The sequence below is a fragment of the Microtus oregoni genome, unplaced genomic scaffold (assembly GCF_018167655.1).
Source record: "Microtus oregoni isolate MIOR12 unplaced genomic scaffold, Mior012 000027F_ref0000203, whole genome shotgun sequence".
Lineage (NCBI taxonomy): Eukaryota > Metazoa > Chordata > Mammalia > Rodentia > Cricetidae > Microtus > Microtus oregoni.
This window is the reverse complement of record NW_024543086.1, coordinates 2,876,757-2,891,951: the sequence shown is the minus strand read 5'-3', so window position 1 is coordinate 2,891,951 and position 15,195 is coordinate 2,876,757. Positions and strand designations below refer to the sequence as shown.

The 15,195-nt window shown below is 46.1% G+C and overlaps 1 protein-coding gene across 3 annotated transcripts in view; it reads right to left on the bottom strand.

Annotated features, from left to right (window-relative positions):
- Nucleotides 1–1,862: 1,862 nt before the first annotated feature.
- The window catches only part of Cyfip2 (cytoplasmic FMR1 interacting protein 2), a 121,805-nt gene continuing 108,472 nt past the window's right edge, over nt 1,863–15,195 (bottom strand). For all 3 annotated transcript variants that reach the window (XM_041675908.1, XM_041675910.1, XM_041675909.1), the window contains 4 exons: nt 14,766–14,860; nt 8,480–8,718; nt 6,763–6,910; nt 1,863–4,560 (listed from right to left, as the gene is read on the bottom strand). In XM_041675908.1, the coding sequence (XP_041531842.1) occupies nt 4,393–4,560; nt 6,763–6,910; nt 8,480–8,718; nt 14,766–14,860 (650 nt within the window). In that variant the 3' untranslated portion in view covers nt 1,863–4,392. The remainder of the gene's footprint in view (nt 4,561–6,762; nt 6,911–8,479; nt 8,719–14,765; nt 14,861–15,195) is intronic.

Below are 15,195 nucleotides of genomic sequence, written 5' to 3'. Positions count from 1 at the left end.
CGAGTTCAAGTCCAGCTAGGAAAACACAGTAGGGCCCTGTCTCAAAAACAAAAAAATAAAATAAAACAAGATTCCATTCATTCATTGGATTTTTATTGGGGAAATTTAATCCATGTATAATCAAGACAATTATTGTTAGGGTAAGTATTCCCTACTAAAATTTGTTAACTGTTTTCTGGTTCTTTTGTAAATTATTTATTTCTCTTTTTCTTTTGTGGTTAGATGCATTTGGTAGCTTTGAATTCTTTTGGTTTTTTTCTTCTGTTTCTGGTACGCATTTTTGCTTTGTGGTTACCATTTCATGAGAATTGTTCCAAGCTGATAACAGCTTACTGCTAATTGCCTACATCTGTATCCTTTTATCTCACACTCCCACATTGTAGGCTTTGATATCAGAATTTCCTATCATTCTGTAATCTGTAGCCCTTGATAACTTTAGCTGAGTCATTATCAATTTTTCCCCCTCCTTTAGACCTCAGACTAGGGTTGAAATTGCTTTGTACACCCCTTTGTACCCTATAATATTCTGAATGTGGTTCTGAATGAGTCGTAATATTGTCTTGTACTTATGTGAACTTTGAGATAAGAGGCTTTTGTTTGGGCTTAAAGTATTCCTTTATCAATTTCTGTCATTGCCAGGGAAACTTCTGCTGGGAAGTCTTCTGGAGCTGGGCTGGAAGGGAGTCTAGATAGATAAGAACACCCAGGTTCTTGAAGCTTGAAGGTTGGCCCAGGCACAAGGTGACCACTGATGGTTCTGGCATACAGTTGAAGATGGTCATTAAGAAATCTGAGGCTCTGTGAAACTGACACCCTGAGTCCGTGGTGCTGGTTTAAAGCACATCCTTCTAATTGCTACACAATCAATATATTCTTGATGAAAGCAATGCCTTTCCAGGCATTAGTCCTGCTTGAGTCTGGGGACTTTGTAACCACAATGCTGGGCTCCCTATGATACTAGATTGGTCAATCATACTGCCCTAGAGTTCCTGACAGTCCACTGACCAAACTTCCAAATCTAGTTTGGGGGATCTGGTCTGAGGATCCATCCAGGTTTTGAACTCTCTTCAAATTCCAGCATTGATACTTGGTATCGAGGTGAAAATAAACACAGTCTCTAGCACTCTATACACATGCTTGTAAAGTGTGCACTATACAGTGATGGAAGATGCTTAAAAGAATGGCTAGATTTAGCACACCTATATACATTAAGCTGCACTGAATATTAGTTTCCAGTTTTCCCCCTCAAAACTACAGCTGCAAAGAGACTGAATCATTCGCAAGAGCAGGAATCCTCTACCTCGCCTAGTACAAAACCATTGTTTATTTTTTCCTTTTCCACTTTTGTGTGTGGTGTGCACGTGAACATGCATACATTGTTTCTGGACACACTCATGTGGAACAGTGTATGCATACACAGGCTGAAAGTTGATAGCAGAATCACACCCGATTGTTCTTCAGCCTCATTTATTGAGCGAGGGTCTATCAAATCCAGAGCTCGGCAATCTGGCTAGTCTTGCTAGCTACCACACTCTGGGGGTCCGCTGCTTTGCCTTCTGAAGCTAGAATTATGGATGATAAGCTCCCCCAACCTGGCATTTCTGTGGGTTTCTAGGGATCCTAACTCGAGTGTTCATACTTGACTCGGCAAATGCTTTAACTACTGAACAATCCCCAGACCCCAAGACAGTTTTATTTTTTAAAGGTCTATTCCTTTGATGAGAAAACAAAATGACTCATTAATTTAGAGTGAATATATGTGCTATATTTTAATTTTCTTCTATTTTTTCTTTCAGGTTGTTTCTCTAGACCTAAGTTTCTCTAGATCAGGGTGGCCAAGGAATCAGGACAGAGATGCTGGCTTGACGAGTTTGGAAGCGGTTTTAATGGAGATGAAAATGTTTATCAACTAAACACAGGTACCCCCAAAATACAAACCAAAATATCATCTTCAGCTGCATAGCAAATATGATTTAAGAATTTAACATCTTTTGATCACGAGCGTAAATATAAGTTCACCATAAATAAATGTAAATTCATTGTACAAAAATCCCCAACAACTCTTAATACAAATATGGTACACACTTGACAGTTTCTGAAACAGAATTCTTTTTAAAACATTTTAAAATCTAAGCTTTTTTTTTTCTTGACTTTTAAATACATTAAAAAAAAAGTCTAAAAGGTGGAGAAGGGAGGCAAGGACCACTAGAGAGAAAACGTTGAAGTTGTGCGGTGTCCACAGACAAGCGTGGAGGAAATGAAAGAGAGCGCTCTGCCCTCCAAGTGAGGACCTCTGTTTACTGGGATCAAATCTCTTGAGATTGTGGCTCTTCCCAGAGGGTCAACGTTTGGGGTCACGAGTGTGGGGTGGAAAGGAGGAGCAGCCAGAAGGGTAAAACTCCTGAAGGGAACGGGGCAGATCTCTACGGAGCAGTGATGGAGCACTTGGAGTGAACTCTAGAGTATAAAACCTGTTTATCTGAGAGTCGAGTACTATTCTCAGGCAGGACTAGAAATTTGGGAGGTGGAGATATCTATGGTCCTTAAAGGAGAACAAAGATCACACTAGGAAGAGGTGGTGCCAGGCAGGAGGACTGACCAGCTTCCATTTCAGACCACGTCCCTACACTACAAATGATGCTGGCTCTTGCTTAGAAAGACCCCAGAGCCTGGAGTTAGCGGCATTGTCCTGGCTACAGCCAGGGCTCTGAATCTGGGGTGTGCAGCAGAGTAACTGCAGATGTGGATCTTCTGGCCTTGTTCCCAAGAGATTCAGACTTAGACGGCCTGAGGCATGCACAGAAATGAACACTCAAGTGTATGACCCTCAAGGGCTCTGATTTATGTGACCTCACTGTGGAGTACATGGCTGCATCGGTCAAAGTGTTGGTTATACACACCTCCACTGTTCTCTGTGTGATTAAAAACGGTGATGGGTGTCAATCACCTCCCTGGAGGAGGGGCTGGCTAGTCCTCTAACTTCTCTCTTCCTCCCTGGGCTGGTGGAGCACCTATAATCCACTTCCTACATTTTAGGGGCTCAGGACTGTGGCTTCCCTCTGCAGGTGAGAAGACTAGCTCTGTATGGAGCCATGGCCATCTCCCTAGAGATCTCCTACATGGGCAGATTCTACGGGGGCGGGTTAAGTAGTCTGGAAAAATAGAAGTTATTAATACCCCTGTGAGAGAATCTCCGCTCCAGCACTGAACCACTGAACGTGTGCAAAAGGAAGAGACCAGGAAGTTGAGAGCAAAAGAATAAAACGTTCCAAGAATCTTTCAGCAGCAGACATGACGAAAAATCCAGTTTGCGTAAAGAAGGACCTCTTTTGGGGGTGGGGTGTGTCTCGGGATTGAAAGCTTACTGACAAGCTGTCCTTTGCCTCCCTGTCTCCAAGGTGTCTGTTGAAGTCACCCCTAACGTTTTTCCTTCTCGTGGGATTTTCCTGGATGAGGATCTGTTAGGAAGTCACTAAGTGGGTCACCAGCTAGTGGTAAGTGTCGTGCCGTGACCGTCATGTTCATTACCCATGTGGTCCAGTGCTAAGCTTCTGCACGAGGAACAGGGGTATCTCATCTTCCCACCATGGCGACAATGCCTAACAGCTCTCCTTTGGGATCTGAAGTTGGTCTGTGCTGACAGATACTTTTCCACACCATAGGCCTGGCCATTTTCTTCCTCTAGTCCCAACTCGGTGTGATACGGTTTTGAAAGCATCCTTTTTTGCCTCTCTAGGGCTGTTCTACAAGGAGGGGCTAGGGTGGCTCTTAGGGAGAGTGTAAAAGGTTCTGGCCAACATCATCTATTGCCCCGACAGTCAGAAATCTCTTCGTGATTCACCAAGGGTCAAGTCTTGGTGATTGAATCCCTAACATCTAGAGTAGGAAGCAATGTGACCATGGAACTGGAGGGGGAAGCCACACAACACAGTAAGCTGAGGCACACAACTGAGTCAGGCTGATATCTCTGCTATGGTTAGACTCTTCTTGTCTTAGCCCCTAAGACTACAGTGCTGGTCACATATGGATACTGGATAGGGACCTGTGATGGTGGGAAGTGTCCTGGGAAGCGATCACAGATAGGATAGGAACCGTGGGATGGAAACAGTAGCTCTTAGATATAGTTAAGGTAAAAAAAAAAAAAAATAAGAAGAAGAAGAAAAACTCGCACTGCCCTGTGTTTTTGTTGTTTTTCATTTACACTATGGAAAACCCACCATGGAGCTATCATGGGAGAACATGCAGGAGCCCAGATGTGTTGGGGGAGTTGTCTTTTCCTTCCAGGCCGGTTCCACACACTGTCAGCTGGACCTGCTGCAGGCTGACCTCTGTGTTCCCTCTCCTGTTTCTCCTCCTCCTCCAGGTTGAAGGTCTGTCTGCAGGACTTTCAGCCTAGCAGGTGGTGGCCAGTGACTGGTGGATTGGGGGCTGGAAGCAGCGCACATGCTCCACGGTGGAGCTGTCTGTCTCCACAGACTTCATGTACTTGTTCAGGATGGCGAAAACCTCATTGTTCAAGATCTGGTACTTCCTGATGCGGTCAGCCATCTTTTTCAGGGGCTGTAGAAGGATGAGGATGCTTAGGTTAGGATGGGAGCAAAGGGAGAGGTGAAGAGGGGGCTGGACCCACGTTCTTGATGTTTCGATGGTCATATTCTCTCTCTTTCTCTCTCTCTTTAAAGATTTATTTATTTATTATGTATACAGTGCTCTGTCTGTCTGTGTGCTTGCTGGCCAGAAGAGGGCACCAGATCTCATTACAGATGGCTGTGAGCCACCATGTGGTTGCTGGGAATTGAACTCAGGACCTCTGGAAGAGCAGTCAGTGCCCTTAACCTCTGAGCCATCTCTCCAGCCCATATTCTCTCTTTTTAACGAGAAAAACATATTTCTCTATGGTTCCCAAATAAAATGCTGAAGGTTACCAATAACCTTTGCAAGCTTCAAAGCTTACAATAAATTTCCATAATCAAGACAGTGCAGAACCATCATGTAGACCAAGGAAATAGAAACAAACTCTTATGTGTTGGGTCAATCAACTCTGAATAGGATGACAAGACCATCTGAAGTACGGGTGTGCCAGGGACAACCTTTGCAACAAATGCTGGGAAAATCTAATTCCGACATGCAGAAGAATGCCGAGCCTTATTTTATAGACTATACAAGAATAAGTTGGAAATGGATAAAAGGCTTCAGTATGAGTCAAGCTATGACGTTCTTGGAGGAAAGCACAGGAATAACTCCTCATGATGCTGGGTCTGGCAGCCAGCGCAGAGTGAAATGGAGACTTCGGGGCATTAAAGGATATCATCAATGGAATGAGGGGATTTGTAACACAGGTAAGAAGCTGATGTTCTGAATACATAAACTGCTGTGATCCTGGGCCAGTAAGATGGCTCAGTGCATAAAAGCACCTGTTGCCAAGTCTGAGGACCTTGGTTTGATTCCTAGACCCTACATGTTGGGAGGAGAGAACTGACCCCAGTAAGCTGGCCTCAGACCCCCACACATGGTGTGGTGGAAGGTATGTTCCTCCAAACACACATGGATGTTTATAAAGGAAGGAAAAATGCGAGAAAAGGTAAGTTGAAACTAAAAATTGGAGAAAAGACTTAAGACATTTCTCCACAGCAGATATGCAAAGGCCCAATAATACATGAAACTTGGGATTCTTGAGTGTTATTGTATGACTATAAAAATGTATCCATTAGGGAAAACAGTATGGTCGTTCCTCAAGAAATTAAAGAGAATTACTAGATAGCCCGGCACTTAGACTTCATGAGTGTATATTCCAAAGAAGTGAAGGGAGAGACTCAGGTGGATGCCTGAGTTCACACTTCGTTATTCCCAGTCCCTAAAGGTGAACGCAACACAAGGGTCCACCAGCGGGTTGTGTTTTGTGTAAGATAAAATACTAGTTAACCATAATACATGGGATTCTGACGCACTGTAACATGGAGCAGTCTCACAAAATAAGCAGATCAAAGAGGACAGATACAGTGTCACTCAGTCCATACAGTCATAGACACAGAAGGAAAAGTGGTTGCCAGGGACGGGGGAGTGATTTAAATGGACACAGAGCTTCAACAGGAGAAACACCTGGGGCATGATGAAGTGAGGTGCAAGACACTGTGCGGCTGTTTAAAGTAACACTGAACTGGGTACTTGGAAATGGTTTGTTACGATGACCGCCACTCTTAAAAACTGTGTGTGTGTGTGTGTGTATGAGAGAGAGAGAGAGAGAGGCGGCTCCTACTTCCTTTCCTCACCTGGCCCCTGGCCATATCCTTTGTTCTACACACGTGTCTTCATGGCTCGGTGCTGTGTGGTAGTTGCTCCTCAAGTCTGGAATCTGTCCAGCCCACCTGTCCCGTGCGCTGCCGGCAATCCTACCCCTGGCCCAAGCCCCAGCTCCTGGGAAGACTCTGACCTTGTCTCCATCACGACTGTCTACTTTAAGGGCTCTGTTTTCTCACAGCACCCATCCTCTCCCAGTGCCTGGCGTGACCCAAGTGTCCAGACCCTGTGGACCAGCAGGGTCTGCCTGGGACAAGGGAGGGACACTGGAGACCAGAAGTTCAGACTTGCCTTCAGGGGGACCCACTCTATCACAGCATGTTACAGGCAGGCCCTTTCCAAGTAGGCCCCCAACTTCTGAGCATCTGTCCATAGCCATCACCCTCCATAAGCACTTTTCCCGTTTCAGTCCTGAAGACAGCCTGCTGCCAGGCCCGGCGTCCCAGGCCAGCCACATCTGCTTACCACGTTCTTAATGATTTCATCCTTGCCGTCCTGCCGCTGCACCTTCAGCAGATGGTAGCAGAAGTCAAACAGGTCAAAGCGCCGCTGCTGACCCAGCAAGACGATGATGGAGCAGCCTGCCCAATTCAAGCCGTCACCGAAGCACTGCCTGGAGGTAGGGAAAAGAGGAGAAGCAGAGAAGAAAGGCTGTCTCCAAAGCCGGGGGGTGGGGGTGGGGGTGGGGGGTACAGCTGTCGAGTGGGCCTGCCCTCGGGATAAGACCTTTCCTGTGTGGTTTCGGTTGTTTCCCGGGACTCTGGTTACACAATGAGCAGAGGGGTGTGGAGCCCAAGGAAATAACAGTCAGCTTGGAGGAAAAGGTGACTTCACAAAGAACACAGCCAGATGAATGTGTGTGTGTGTGTGTGCGCGCGCGTACACACACACCTTACTTTCTCAAACAGTCTCTCCCTAAATGTGGCTTTGCCAATGCAGTGGGAAACTAGCTGGGGGATGGAGCCTCCAGGCATCCCCCTGCCTCAGCCTCTGTAATGTCAGGATTACAGGTGCACAGCACCTCATTTGGCTTTGTGTATTTTTAATCATGTGTCTGTGCATGGATGTGCACACACGAGCGCAGGTTCCCACAGGAGGCAGAGGCCAGAGGCAATGAATGGGTCCTCCTAGGGCTGGACTTGCCGGTAAGTGTGAACCGTCTAACATCTAACATAGGTGCTGGGATCTGAACTCTTGACCTCTGCCAAAAGCAATACAGTGCTCTTAACCACCGAACCATTTCTCCAGCTCCTCCTCTGGCTTTTAAACATGGCTTCTGGAGAGCAGAACTCGGGTCCTTAAAGCTTGCCCTGAGCCATTTCCTCAACTCTAACCAGCCTCTGAGACCCACATGGTGGGCTATAAGGGATCAGGTACTACTCATACAGGAGGCCAGGAGTATCTCTGGGGCTCTCTTAAAGCCCCCCTGTGGGCCTCAGCTCCTAAGAAACACGTGGATGACCGTAGGGTGGCCCTTACGTCATTTTCTTTGTTCAGAAGTTAGTAGCCCAGGCTGCCCTGGGGCAGTCCCCTGCTTCTCTGTCACAGGCTTGGGAGGACATAACCCCATGGCTTGCTGGTCTTTCTCTTCCCATTCTAGTGCTACTTCCTCGGGGAACCCTGATCAGTTCCTCCCCACCCCGTTCTTAACTGTTACTGGATCCAAAGGGACCGGCTGGTCACCTCTGCCACACTGCTCATAGCATGAAGCTAGATGGGTGCAGAAATAAGGGGGCTCTGCTCCTGTTTTCTCTGACGGGACTGGGGAATCCAAAGGCTCCTCTTTTCCTGAGAGTGGGGTGAGGTGGATGGTGAGGTTCCCAAGGGTGACATTCAGTTTCCTGAACTTCCCAGTCCCTTTCACAGACCCCATCCCAGATATGGCTACAGGATCAGTTCTAGTCTGTGAATTCAGATCTGACACCTCACCCAGCTCCATTCTTTGGTGTCTGCATCCTGCTCCATATGACACCTTGGCCTCTGAGCTTCCACATTGTTTGGCCCGTTCAACCTCTGGAGACCAAGAACAGTCCGCTTTTGCCATGTCTAGCACTGGCACAATGACCAGTATGGTTAGTATTTCTGTTCATGCCCCTTCAGTCCCCGTTCTCCTTTCTGGCCAGCCCTAGGCATCCCCAGAGATGACAGAACTGGAGGACAGGTAGCTGGGGGATGCACTCACTCAGCTGTGAACTCGTTGGTCCCCACAGGGATGCAGTAGACAAACTGCATGGCGCTCCACAGCCGGTGGAATTCGACACATTCGTCCACATGCATGACGCCATTGGTGGGTGGCGGGCCCCTCCAGATGGGATCCTGCAGGTAGCTCCGAATTCGGGTCAGGATGACTTCGAACATGGACAGGCCGCAGCAGAGCCGCTCCTTGGTCAGCAGGTCACCTTCCCGAGCGATGGCGATTTGCTGGGATGGGAAGGATATTTAAACATTACAACCACATCTGAGATCCCATCTGCCCCACCTCCATTAGCGAGTCCTAAAGTAGAGAGTGTCTGTGCTAGTCACATCTAGAACATGGTACCCTGCCCAGAGCAGGGCACGGTGGGTAAGAACTAGAGGGCGTGGATGCCTTATGGCTTCAAAGGCTTGTTGGGGCTGGGGAGATGGTTCAGTGCAAGTACAAGGACCCAAATTCTGTCTTCCAGAAAACAGAATAAGAAGTCAGGAATGGTGCATGTGCCTGTAATCAAGGCACTGGAGAGGCTAAGATGGCTAACTGGGTACATAAAGTCAGAAGTCCTATTTATAACGTAACACTGCTAGAGTATGTGTTTACAATGTAACAGTACTAGAGTGTGGTGTCTTTACAATGTAACATTACTAGAGTGTGTGGCTCCTGATGAGCAGTGGCTCTGTTCAATTCTGTGGGTCTGTTATTATTTCTCTTTCACCGATGAGGAAAGCTGAGGCTTAAAGGTATAGCCAAGGAAAGGTACAAAGCTTGGATTTTGCTCAACATAGCTTAGATCAGCAAGTTAATTTATGAAGTGAATTTGGCAAGTTGGAGAAAATGACATTTACTACAATCCTATCGAACACCAGCACAACTCTACGGATGAACAGAACTTGGGTGGGGTATGTGTGCACGCATAGAAAACATTTCAGGAGTCAAGTTAGTTGTGGGTGCAGATGGGCTGAGGGAAACGGGTGAGCTTCTCACATTTAAAATAGTTTTGTACAGTGGAATGTGCTAGAAGGAGCGTATGCTACTGCTTTAAATTTGCCACTGACTTTAGAGTGATTTTTTTCTAGTTAGAAACCCTCTTCAACGATGGCAAATGGTCTCTATTAGTAACTCAAACAGGCTTCTCATCTGGTCCTGGCTACTGCATATCGAATCCTTGGACAGGCACACAGACACATCAAACACACGTCCGCCTTGCCCAACTCTCTGTGCTGTGAGTGAAAACATCTAAGCGCAAAGGTGCTGAAAGCAAAGCACATATTAAAAATCTAAGGTTAAACTCGGGTCTTCTCGTCTGGGAACAAAGCTAAAGAAAGCTAGCTTCTAAAACAGCCACATTCGCAGGACAGACATGGGATCAGCTCCTGGTGGGAGGAAGGATTGTGGGGGAGGGCATTCTGTGGGGGGAGGATTGGAGTACCACCTGGCCTCTCCCTCAATGTTCTCTTTCTTGGAGATCTCCCCCCCACCAAAAAAAAAAAAAAAAAAGAGGGCAGCCTCTAAGTAAACCCTGGTAAGAAAATAAATCGGGAAGGATAGCCAGTGATGAATGTGGGCCATGAGTGCTGTCATGACAACTACAAAGCGAAAGGCCTTGGAAAGAAAATGAGTTCGAGAAGAGTTGGTGTATATGTGTTTGAAACACAAAGTGGGGAGGTCACCCCAATTCATGGCAAGTCAACTTGATTCCACAGGCAGACCCAGGAGATCGCTCATGCTGCCACAGGTAGCTAGAAAAAGCACTCTAAGATATCATAAACCTGGTGCTTGATTCTGTTCTCTTGTGTTTACCGTTCTGCTCAGCTCTCTACATGCGAGGAACAACTGATACCCTGGAGATGCTCAGGAAACAAAGGACCCATGTATGTTCTCATCAGCAAATTGAGAGACTTCTGCTATTCTAATTAATCTGTTGTCTGTTTGATTATTCAGGCAGTGACTGAGAATCCTAGCTTGGGGGTGGGTGAGTAGAAACATTGGCCAATGGCATTGTAAAACCTGCGGTTTGACTTCCAGCTCTCCATCCACCATGGCCAATGAAAGAGGCCTTTCCCCTTTCTCTGAAGTTTTCACCTTTCCCTTTCTTTCTGTGAACCATAAAAGTCATATGCATTCACTGGGTAAAATTTGGAGGAAAAATTTAAATAACATGTAAGAAAGATAAAATTCTACTTATCCCATTACCCAGCAAAAATACAGATATATGAATATTGTTTGCAATTATGAATATGTATACATGCATGTATAGACCAGATCATCTCTATCATATTTTCATCTAGCACATCTCTAATTTAAAAACTCATTTCCATAATACATTCAGTGCCATGGATTTTAGAGGACTATCTAAAAACAGTCTCTGATAAATGGATTCAGTCCTCCACCCTTGCTGGTTATTTTCAGTTGTTCACAAATCTTCAGGGTTGGGGGCCATCCTAAAGCAATTGCCCATATACATAATGTTCTATGGGCACTGTCACCTGTCATGCTGCTGGATGACAAGTCCTAGAATTAGAGGAGGTCAGGGCATGCAATTACTTTAACAAGGCCTTTGCTATGTGGTAGTGAGTCTCAAGAAAGTTGCCCCGATAACGTTCCAGGTGAAACGCATGCCTGTACTCCCACCGGACTAGCCAATGTGCTCTAAAGAGAAAGGCCATTAGCAAATGGCGAGATGAAATCTACCCTGACCTTGCAGGTTCTTCAAACTGCTGGAGATGTTGAACTTTTTCTGTTTGGTGGCATTTTTTTTATATGAGTTTTTGCTTTTGCCTTTTTTTTTTTTTGGTATATCATTTTGTGTGTGCATGAATGCATATGTGTGTGTGCGTGTGGAAGTCAGAGGTCAACTTTGGGTACATTTTTGTTGTTGTTAATTTTTTCTCAAGACAGGGTTTCTCTGTGTAGCCCTGGCTGTCCTGGAATTTACTCTCTTGACCAGGCTGGCCTCAAACTCAGTGATCCACCTGCCTCTGCCACCCAAGTGCTGAGATTAAAGGTATGTGCCACCACTGCCTGGCTGTAGTTTTGGGTATCTTTATCTGATTTATTTGCTTATTTTTCGAGATAGGATCTGTCACTGAACCAGAAGCTCACTGTATTGGCTAAACTGTCTGCCAGTAAAGCCCCTGAACTGCCTGTCCCCTCCTCTATTGCTGGGGTGATAGGTGTGTCACCACCTGTGGCTTTTATGTGGCTACTGGGAATCTGAATACAGGTCTTCATGTTTGCCTGGAGAGCACTTCGCCCAGTAAATGACCAGTCTACCCTCATTTTCTTTTTACATTAAAAAAAAAAAAGCCCACCCAGTGTTTGATGCAAACGTGGCCAGTCTGTGGCTTGTTCTCTTGTGTGGAGAATGGTGCCTAATTAGCTCTTACATGAAACACCGGATCACATGCATAACTTCTCAGTATTCTTTCCTTTGGCCCTTTGCATCTTTGGAATTCTGATTTATTATTTAACAGTAAAGAAATGCTAACTTTCCTGCATGTATCAATGTGGTCAGGCTTTCCTGCTGTTTCCTCTGTAACACTCCAAAGACTGAACCCTGAAAGTGCAGGAGAACTCAGAGAACAGGTATGCACAGCTACAGACCAAGTGGAATATCAGCAAAGGCACCTTCCTCCCCTGTGAGTGCCTCGACCCTTTGCCAACATGGAAATTATCTTCCCAGCTGCCAGTGGCATAACACAGTCTAAAAGACACTAATTTTAAAATGCAGGCCAGCTAAGGAGGTGAAACAGCTACCATCCTGTTTCATAGATGGGAAAATTAAGATGGGGAAATTAAATGTTTCGTGTGAGATTATGTGACAGTCCAGGGTAGAGCTAGGACAATGGTGCTGGCTGAAAACCAGGTCACCTCAGCTTGTTCAGAAAAAATGCAGACGCCACACTGCTCAGACCTCCCTGGTTTAAATCTGCCACAACCGTTTCCTGTCACTGACCCAGATACGACACAAGATCCTAGTGGAGAGAAGACCTAGTGGCCAGCTTCAGTTTTCACAACTTGTTAGCGCTTACTTTGGTCTATGGGTTGATGAAGTTGTATTTAGTATTATGTATGTATACATTTAGTGTGTGTGCACATGTGTGGTTGGAACATGTATAGAGCCCAGAAGACAACTTGCATGAATCATTCATTTCTTCCCTCATATGGGTCCTGGGATAAAACTCAGCCTGGCAAGCTTGGTAGCAAGCGCCTTTATCCACTGAGCATCTCACTGCCCCCAAGTTTTCCTTTTCAATTTAGTCTTCTTTCCCACATATTATCTACACACATGTACCTAGATCCTACCCTACAACCTTTCCTCCACCCTCCTTTCCCAGTCCCTACTAACCCCCGAGTCTACATTCAGGTTGATCTGACTGTAGACTAGAATATCCCTTGAGAAGGAGGCAACTTATCAAACTGCCACGGCCTCTCTCACCAGCTCTTGTTTGCTAAATACTCAACACTGGATAAACTGGATTTCTGTCAGTCCCAAGGAAAAGGTGTTCACAGAATGGCAAAGGAATGCACAGCCATGAGTGGAAACACATGCCAAGCCCCCCGGGCTCACGAAGCTGGATTCCTGCAGGATGACACCCTGCAAGGAGCAGGCACGCCGGCAGGCCACTGGCTTGGGGGATTTCTCCCTAAAAGGAAATCATCTTAGAGAATTTCCTCTGTTCAACTTCTGCTGCCAAAAAAGTGGGAAGACTCTCTCCAGTGTCCGAATTCTCTGCTGTGAGCCAAAGACCCAAAACTCCTCCTAGAGTTAGTCACTGTTTCTGGTGGGAGCCTGATATGGGTGGCTTCTCAGTTGACACCTGTGCAGATTGGGCTTGGCATTGGGAGAGTAGCTACCTCTGGTCCTCTGCCGAGAGTGTGGGTTCTTCTGACCACTTTGATATCCCAGCAGGGAACGTGAGTCTAAGGGTGACTTTAAATCCTGAACTGCTATGGTAGTCAGTGTGGCCAGCAACACAAAGCAGCTGGGCCATCCCTACGATGTCCTGTGCCACCTCACCCCCTGCTTACCTCCCAATGGGAGGCTCACTGAAATCCACTTGAGACAGGAATAGACATTTTTGTGCCTCTTCTATTTCTCATCTGTTCTGCCTCTGTACAGAATCTAAGAGCTCCGAAGGCAGGAATCTTCCTTTACCCAATTCAGTAAATTGGCACCATTTTTCAAAAGTTAATTTTTACAGATTCAACATGAGCCCTTGCAGCTCTGACAATATTAGAACATTATAGATAAAACTCAAATTGTCTTTGATTCTTCATCTTCCCACCTAGTTCCTATCTCCATCTTTCTTCAGAATTTCCAGGGGTGAACTGGTGTGCTGGAAGGGTTTCTGTCAACATAAGCTGAAGCCATCAGAGAGGCGGGAACCTCAGTTGAGAAAATGCCTCTCTAAGGGCATTTTCTTAGTGTCGGATGGGGGAGGGCCCAGTCCATTGTGGGTGGGGCCATCCCTGGGCTGGTGGTCCTGAGTTCGTAAGAAAGCAGGCTGAGCAAGTCATGGGTAGTAAGCCAGTAAGCAGCATCAGCTCCTGCCTCCAGGTTCCTGCCCTGACTTCCTTTAATGATGAACAATGATGTGGAATTGTAAGCCAGATAAACCTTTCCTCCCCAACTTGCTTTTGGTCAGGATGTTTTGTTGCAGCAATAGAAACCATAACTACAAAAATTGGGTTTGGAACATTCCAGGAGTTTTCAGGGGGATATTTCACTTACATGTTCTTGGTATGTGCAGGTTTTAAAAAACCCTATGTGAAATGTAACTTGAATTTAAGATCTAGTCACACTGACTGATGCTTAGATTTAATTTTTCCTTTCCATTATTATGCATTTAATAATGCTGCATCCTCAAGTCCAGAGTGCTCACATAAAATGGCACATTCTACTAAGCTAACGCCTGAGCCAACAAACCACAACTTCTCGTGATTTTTAGTTTCTCGAGAAAAATACCTAGATGGAAAGTGTGGACTTTTAATTTTGATACACAGTGCTGCAGAATTCTTGGAACCTGGCAGGGTTGTGATGAGTATTGTTTTAAGTATTCTTTCTTCTTTCTTAGCACAACTCATGACCCTGGGAGAAGAAAGAACTCAAGCCCTAGAGGAAACAAACCTCATTCTAGCCTGCTCCAGTTTATGGTCTTGGGCATGCTCATCCCTTCTCTGTGCCTTAGATTCCCTATCTGTAAAATGGGGAGGTTGAGCCCCAAATGTTCCACTCTTAAAGTCCTTTAGGCCCGTGATTCACAGTTTGTACCTGAGGAGTTCCCAGCCGTTCTATCAGGGGGACCAGGTGAAGTGGGGCGTACTTGGCTTCCAGGCGCTTCATCCGGACTTCCAGGCGCTCTCCCTCTACAGAACGGGCAAAGGAACAGAAAAGGATTCTGTGACCAGGGCAGGATGACTTCTCAGAGGACCTGATGCTGTCACTGTGTCCCCAAACTAGGATGGAGTGTGAAGCCCTTCCTCCTTGGTTCTGGAGACTGTGATGGGAAGAGATTATCCCCCTGTGGTTTTGGACCAGTAACAGAAGCATCTGTCTCGTGACCCAGTGAGCTCCCTGTCACTCAAGGAGTTTGAACCGAGGCTAGACTAGAGTGACAGAGTAAGTCTAGCTTCAAAGGAGCAATGCCTGCAGTGCCATCTCTAATCCCTTAATGATTCCACAGGCATCCAAAACATTAAAC